Genomic DNA, 7,231 nt, shown 5'->3' with positions numbered 1-7,231 from the left:
ATGGGGGGTGAGAGATGGGGCAGCAGGCACAGCGGGGCACCCTGAGGTATGGGGGGTGTGAGACAGAGATGGGGCAGCAGGCACCCATCCCCCTGAGGACACAGCCACGCTGTGTCTGGTCTCCCGGGGACATTTATCCAGGGCTGAGGCATTCCAGCAGGGATCCAGCAAAGGTGTGAGCACAGTCTGCCTTGCACACAAACCTTACCATGGCTCTTGCTCCATGGAGGATAACACACTGTTCCTACTGTAAGCCCCCTTCCAGGACATAAAGGGGCTCCAAGAGAGCTGGAAGGGGACTTTGGACAAGGGCCTCGATGGACAGGACAGGGGGGAATGGCCTTAAGATGAAGGAGGGCAGGGTTAGATTAGATATTAGGAATAAATTCTTTACTATAAGGGTGGTGAGGTCCTGGCACAGGTTGCCCAGAAAAGTTGTGAACTCCTCAGCCCTGGAAGTGTCCAAGGCCAGGTTGGATGGGGCTTGGAGCAACCTGGGATAGTGAAAGATTCCCTGCCCATGGCAGGGGGGTTGGAAGTGAATGGTCCTTAAGGTCCCTTCCAACCCAAACCATTCTATGACTCTGTGATATATGGGCTTTGTACGCCCAAAAGGATCTTTCCCAGAAAACAGTACATGTCAAGAGAAAGGGGGGACAGAAGGAAAAACTGTGTAGATGCAGTTGCTGTATATTGGATTTTCTCCTGCTCGGCTCAGCCTTTGCAGTAACTTGGATCAGTGCAGAGCAATCTGGGAGTCAGGTCCTGGGGTGAAATCTCCCTGACTGTGACACCCCTGGGACACAGTCAGTGGAGCCAGGAGAGTTTAGGATCTTGCCCTCAAGTCAGTGTGTGAGGAGGTGACAGTGTCACTCCCCACAGTGTCATTTCTGCTGAGCATGTGGGGTGGCCCCATGTCACTGTGCAAGGTGATAAGCTCAGAGCTGGCCTGCAAAGGGGACTGTGAAGGCTGAGGGTGGCAGAGGGCTGGGCTTTTCTCAAAGGCTGGATTTAAATGAGATGATTTGTGCCGCATTAACAAACTCTTGCAGCTACAGGCACCCGGATGGCACGGAGCTGGGGACAGTCTTGGGAGAGGAGGATCTGGGGAGGATGTGGCAGCAGCTGACAGATGGCAGGGTGACACTCTACTGCCAGGTACAGGGGCTGTGACAAGTGTCTCTGCTGTGCTGGGCTCCAGTCTCTGCTTTGCCTTGCAATCTCCATGCTGGCTTTTCCTGCAGGACTCAGACTCCCACTCGGGCAGACCTGTTCTGTACCGGATGCTGGCTCAACACTCTTACCTGGCACAGGGACCAGGAGACCTGGAGTTCAGCAAGGGAGATGTGCTGGATATCCTTTCTGAAGGTAGCTCTCCAGTCCTGCTGCAGGTTGTCCTGGGACAGGCTTTTGGAGTCTGCTGCAGGGAGGGACTGGGAATACAGGGCCTCTCCCATATTGTCTCAGGCTCATACTCTCAGGAGTGACAGGCTTGCACTGGGTTTTGTCCAGAGTTAAATTCCAGCCATGAAAACTCTCAGTAACCCCACTTGTATGGGCCAGGACTCATCCTACTCCTTTGTGTTTTCCCAGTGAACGAGGACTGGCTGGAAGGATGCTGCAATGGCAAGACTGGCATCTTCCCCAAATGCTTTGCCACCCAGACCAGCTGTGGTGCTGCCTTCCTATAGCAAACAGGAGCCTTTTCCTGCTCAACTGCACTCCCAGGAATGGGAAACACCAATCCCAGCTCATTCAGGCCCCAGCCAGCCAGGGGCTCTGCTGAACCTGGATAAGGGATATCTCCTGCTCCCAGATCCCATGGGGTCAGTTCCAGCAGTCTGACAGCATTTCCTACAGCCTGTCCCCAGACCTTGTGCTTACACTGCCAAAGATGTGCCTGTGCAGAGCAGAGAGAGGGATCTGCTGTTTGGCTGTGGGAGTTGTCCATGTGGCAGCTCAGACCTCTGGGCTGGGAAGATGTTCCTCTGGGTGGGAAGAGGTTCCTCTGGGTGAAGGTCTTCATCCCCTCTCCCCTGTTGCTCACATTCGGGCTGGGAAAGCTGAGCCTCACTCTAACAAAGCCAAGGATGGCTGCCTGGGAGCAGGAGGCAGAGCCCTGTTCCCCGGGCTCTCGTGTCACACAACCTTATCTCCACCAGCAGAGATGCAGCAGAGACGCTGCTCCTTCAGAAGGCTTTTGGGACCAGTTTGCAGAGGGGTTAATGGGATAACACCGTGGGTTAGGATCACCATGCTTCCACCTTGTGATCTGACCATTCTTCAGCCCAGATGCCTTTGATTCTTTCCTTAAGCCCCAAGTCCAAGGTGGGGTGTTGCAGCACAGAGGAGAGGGAATTGCAGAAGCCTGCACTGCTCAGAGCAGTTCCAGGCTATGGGAGAGCCCTGGAGGCACTGGGGAGAGGGCTGGGAAGTGCAGCACTGACTGGTGCTGCAGGGACTGAAAGGGCTGCTGAGTTCCTGCAGCTGAGCTGGGCTGGGCTTTGCTGATCTAAATAAAACACTCAAGTGTCTGGAGCTGGAACCCTTTCTGGATTTGGAGTTTGACAAAGCTGGGCTGTGTAACTTGAATATAAAATAAACCCTGAGCCAGAGTTGGCAACTCTTAAATCAACTTCCACTTGTGATTTTCTGCTGAGATAGGCCAGTAAATACTTTTAAATACAGCTGACAGTGTCTTTGGAGATGATCATCTGTCACATACTACAAAAATATTGCACATCTTGCACAGGGCAGGATACAGATGATGTCATCCCTCTCCTCAGAGTTAGATGCCCACCATGGCTCTCCATCTCTTGCCTCCCAGGGCTGTTAAGAGAGCAGCCCAGCAGGACTGGCAGTGCCAAGGAAACTGTGCTAGGCTGGGCAATGACATTCATATTTGAAAAACAAAACAGATTTTATTTCTAGTTTGAATTCATCTGGCTTCATCCAGCCACCAAGTCTCAGTCAGCTTTTGGCAGTCAGATTAAAGGAGTCTTTTCCTCTTGGAGGTTCAGAGAGATCAAGACAACTTTGTAATCTTACACATTCACAGAGATGACCCAGTCAGATCTCCGGAGCAATGGAGATGGGTCTAATGCCCTCATTCTTCTCCTCCTTCCACCTCTTCTGCACCACTTCCTTGCCTGGGTTAGTGGGCAGGATGCCTGGAGTCAGGAGGCTGGGAGCTACTTGGTTTTCCAGAAACACAGGAGGAAAGCAGCCACCAGGCCTGTCACAAGGGCCAACACGATGAAGGAGACAGCCCCTGCCCACAGCCCAGGCTGGTGGCCCTTGACGAGTTCCAGAGGCTCTGCAGGGATCATGTTGGTGAAGTTCAGCATGAAGCCCAGTGTCCAGCCGATGTCTGTGTGTGCTGCCTGCAGGGACAGAGCAGAGGGGACCACCCTAAAGTACCTGTCCCAGGCACCAGTAGCTTTGGTGCAGGGGACTGGCAGGCATCTCTCCTGGGGGCTGCCCCAGCTGCCATTGCACGGGTGGCCCTGCCCTTGGTGAACCTGATCCTGCCAGCAGCTTTCCTGTCCCCCCTTCCCCAGTGATAAGGGGCAGCTGAACATGGATGATGGCTCTGATCCAGCTGTGCCTCTGTGACCTGCACAGGATTTTGGATCTGAGCTATCCTCCTTCCCCATAATCCTCCTGATCTGGCCATAGTATTGTTAAGGTTGGAAAAGACCTTTAAGGTCATTGAGTCCAACCATCGACCCAGCACCACCACCACGTTCACCACTAAGCCATGACCCCAAGAGCTACATCACAAGTTTTTTTAACACTTCCAGGGATGGTGACTCCACCACTGCCCTGGGCAGCTGTGCTAATGCCTGACCACCCTTTCTGTGAAAAAAAATTCCCAAAAGCTAACATAAGCCTCCCCTGGCACAACCTGAGGCTGTTTTCTCTCATCCTGGAAATATCGTGGCCTGGCCATACTCTGGTTCAAATGGGTCATCGGCCACCATCACCTCTGTGATGAGAACATCAGAGACCAAAGTGGGCAAATCCTACTCTGCACTTCCCTGATCCCCTTAAAATGAGTTAAGTTCACACCAGAGAAAGTGAGAAAGGAGTGGGGTCAGAGATTTGGGAGCAGTAAGAAAGAATGAAGCTCTGCTGGGATTGCTGGGGAGGGGCCATGAAACGGACACATTTCTGGCACAGGAGACTCCAGAGATGCTGCTCTTGGACATGCCCAGGGCAAGGCTGAGGCTGTGGCTGCCCACAGGTGTGTTTACCTGCTGGCTGAAGTGGATGTTGCTCCAGGTGTGCTCATTGAACTTGAAGCCATCGAGCAGCAGCGTCAGGATGTAAATGGCTGCGGAGCAGTACGTGTGCAGGTACTTCTTGTCCTGCGGGAAGGTCCGCTCCAGCTGTGGGGCACAGGGCAACAGGGAATGAAACACATGCTCAGAAACACTCCCTAGCCCTGGGAACAGCGGGACATGTGTTCCCTGGGGACAGATTTGGGATAGGAAAAGCACAGGGCTCCTGGCTGCCCTGCACAGGGCTCTCACCTCTGACCAGTTCCTCTTGCAGAAGGCCAGGATTGTGGTGTTGACATCATTCAGAGACTGCTGGCTGGTCAGGTTCAGGAAGTGAAAGGTGTAGTAGAACCCAGCAAAGGCCTGGGGGATAAGGGAAGCTGGTAAAAACCACATCTCCTTCATCACCCAGGGGCCCCTCTTGCCTATGGACAGAGTTCCATGTAATTCCCAGGTTTCTGCATCCAGCACCCACTTGATGGTCGACCAGAAAGTCTTGGAGCTGGCTGACAAGCCATGGAGCTGGTGCTTGCATTCTGAGCTAGCTCAGTTTTCTTCCCTTGGACAAGGCCTTCCCATTTCCCTCAGGAGGCAAAAGCCATCTACTGGTATAGGAGCAAAGGTTTGCAGATGGGACCAGCTCTGGGGTCGCCTCTGTCCCCACCCATTCCCACAACCGGTGGCAGAGGAGGCTCCCACCCTCTCTCTACCCCCTTCCCCTCCAAACACAGGGACGGAGGCTCCTTACAAAGAACTGTCCCCGCACGGGGGGCTGGTACACCCCGTTGAACCCGCACGGCCTCTGGGCCCCGCAGCTGAAGTTGAAGAGTTTCTGCACGGCCGTGATGCACCTGGCTGGGTCCCCTGTGCCCGTCACCGTCAGCACCTGGGCAGGGCTGGCTGTGCTGGGGGCACGCACACACGGGCTGTCGTAGAGCTCTGCCACGGTGACATTCTCCTGGTACCCCATGGGGTAGCAGGGGTGTGAGATCTGGGCAGTCACGCTGTCCTGGAGAGAGAGGGAGCCATCAGTGGGGCTTGGCGTGGGATGCCAGGGAGACCCCACCCGCAGCCCAGCCCAAAAAGCAGCACCTAGACCCCAGGAGGATCTGAGGAGAAGCAGGATCCCTCCTGTGCACGACTAACCTGCCCACGGCTCTCCCTGTCCCCCCACCACTGAGCCGTGCCGGGGGGACGATGGCACTGCCACCCCCAGCAGTGGCACCTGCTCCCCAGGGCAGTGCTGGTGCTCTGCCCGCACGGAGAGCTTGGTGCTCTGGGCACTCGCTCCGTCCCCACTGCACCCTGCAGGCCCTGGCCCAGGGAGGACCAAGGATGGATCTCGACTCTGTGCTTCCTGAGCATCCCTGCCTCCCAGGGCACTGAGCGCTCGGGCCCAGGGCAGGCAGGAGGACACTGCACAGTGCTGGAGCAGCGTGGGGACTGTGTTGGGAATCCTCTCTCGGGCACAAATTGAGCAAGGGGGAGAGAATATGGACAGGGAAAACCTACGGATACAGCTGGGCTTGGGAAATGACAAAAAATGCTATTACACATCCAGATCTGGGGAGAAGGGAGCCCTGGCGGGGAACCACCCCATCTTCCACCCAAAGGAAGGAATTCTTTGCTTCCATAGATAAAATCTCAAGCTCTCCCAGTTCCCTAACACTTTATCCACAGGCATGCCCAGCGTTCCTGGGAGACACCTTTCGTGGCAGTGGGGGATGGCTGAGCACATCCTGAGGCCCCAGGCTGTGGTACCTGGTGCAGAGCTGCCAGCAGCATCTTCAGGGCCTGTGTCTGCCCGTAGCACAGGTAGCTGTGGCTGTAGAGAGAGTAGTTGGTGCCGTACAGGCGGAAGAAGACCGAGGTGTTCCTGTCCTCCACGGGCACTCCGGGCTGGAAGGTTATTTGTGTCGAGGCACCTCCAAGGTCCAGAGCTCCCAGAACCTCGGTGTCCTCTGGATGTTCCCATTTCTCTGCAAAGGAAAACTGGCCCAAGAGACAGCACGTGTTAGTCTGAACGGGAGGGACTCCCAGTCCCTGGGAAAACCCTCATGGCTTTTGGGCTCAGAAGCCCCAGAGGGACCTTCCATGTCCTGTCTCCCTGTTTTACCCCCCCTGCCCACATCCTCCTCAACCCACAGAAACTTCCAGGGAGCTCTGAGATCTGGCCCCTTGTTTCTGGGAACCAGAGACTTCGAGAAGGCAAAAAGGAACACTTTCATCTGGAACCTGGTACCGCTGCACCCCTGTGGTACCAAAATCCACCCCTGTGTCAGCGGAGAGCACAGGGCTGGGCTGAGCTGGACACAAAGATTCTGTTCATCACGTCACTGGGGTTGGATCTGCAGCCCACGACCACAGGTGAGATTTATGGGGGGACCAGTGCCCTAAAACTACATCCTTCTCTCCTCTGGAACAAAGAACCCTGGCTGTCACTGGGACAGGGATATTTTCAGTGCTCAGCCCTCCCCTCCCTCTCCCCCAGCTCACACCTTGACGAGTGTCTCCAGCAGGTAGTTGACGGTGATCCAGCCGAAGGAGCCCTCCTCTGTGCCCGTCAGGATCCGAGCTCCACGGAAGTCCACAGGGTACTCCCCAATCACCTTGGCCACCTCGGCAAAGACCTGCTCGGCCTTGGTGCCGTTCTGCTCCCTGACAGGGAAGGGATGAACACGGCTGGGGCACGAGGCCTCAGCTGGGAGCTGTGGGAGCTGGGCTGGCAGCGAGAGGCTGCCGTGCCCTGCCAGGGAGCGGGGCTGCCCAGAGGCAGGCACATCCCCCAGCACTGCCCTGTCTGTGCTGGCTCCTGTGAGCCCCAAATCCCTCACCCGGGCCAYCGGGAATCTCCCTACCAACGCTGCCTGCGGGCTCTGCCGCAGCACTGGGAAGGTCAGTGCCCGTCGGGCACAGGGGCTTCATCCCCCTCTGGGGCTGCAGTGGGC

General features: G+C 56.0%; 2 protein-coding genes across 2 annotated transcripts in view; one reads left to right on the top strand and one right to left on the bottom strand.

Annotated features, from left to right (window-relative positions):
• Window positions 1-2,248, top strand: part of NOXA1 (NADPH oxidase activator 1) — a 16,104-nt gene extending 13,856 nt beyond the window's left edge. The window contains exons 13-16 of the mRNA XM_029960464.1: window positions 10-46; window positions 1,053-1,158; window positions 1,245-1,368; window positions 1,594-2,248. Of these exons, the coding sequence (XP_029816324.1) occupies window positions 10-46; window positions 1,053-1,158; window positions 1,245-1,368; window positions 1,594-1,691 (365 nt within the window). The 3' untranslated portion in view covers window positions 1,692-2,248. The remainder of the gene's footprint in view (window positions 1-9; window positions 47-1,052; window positions 1,159-1,244; window positions 1,369-1,593) is intronic.
• Window positions 2,249-2,895: 647 nt separating this feature from the next.
• LOC103759647 (ectonucleoside triphosphate diphosphohydrolase 8) overlaps window positions 2,896-7,231 on the bottom strand; it is a 12,295-nt gene continuing 7,959 nt past the window's right edge. The window contains exons 5-10 of the mRNA XM_029960468.1: window positions 6,782-7,000; window positions 6,045-6,275; window positions 5,032-5,292; window positions 4,536-4,646; window positions 4,257-4,391; window positions 2,896-3,383 (exon numbers count right to left, since the gene is read on the bottom strand). Of these exons, the coding sequence (XP_029816328.1) occupies window positions 3,192-3,383; window positions 4,257-4,391; window positions 4,536-4,646; window positions 5,032-5,292; window positions 6,045-6,275; window positions 6,782-7,000 (1,149 nt within the window). The 3' untranslated portion in view covers window positions 2,896-3,191. The remainder of the gene's footprint in view (window positions 3,384-4,256; window positions 4,392-4,535; window positions 4,647-5,031; window positions 5,293-6,044; window positions 6,276-6,781; window positions 7,001-7,231) is intronic.

Source organism: Manacus vitellinus, unplaced genomic scaffold, assembly GCF_001715985.3.
Source record: "Manacus vitellinus isolate BGI_N305 unplaced genomic scaffold, ASM171598v3 scaffold_27_pilon, whole genome shotgun sequence".
NCBI lineage: Eukaryota > Metazoa > Chordata > Aves > Passeriformes > Pipridae > Manacus > Manacus vitellinus.
The sequence above is the reverse complement of the archived record's forward strand: the minus strand, read 5'-3'. Positions and strand labels throughout refer to the sequence as shown.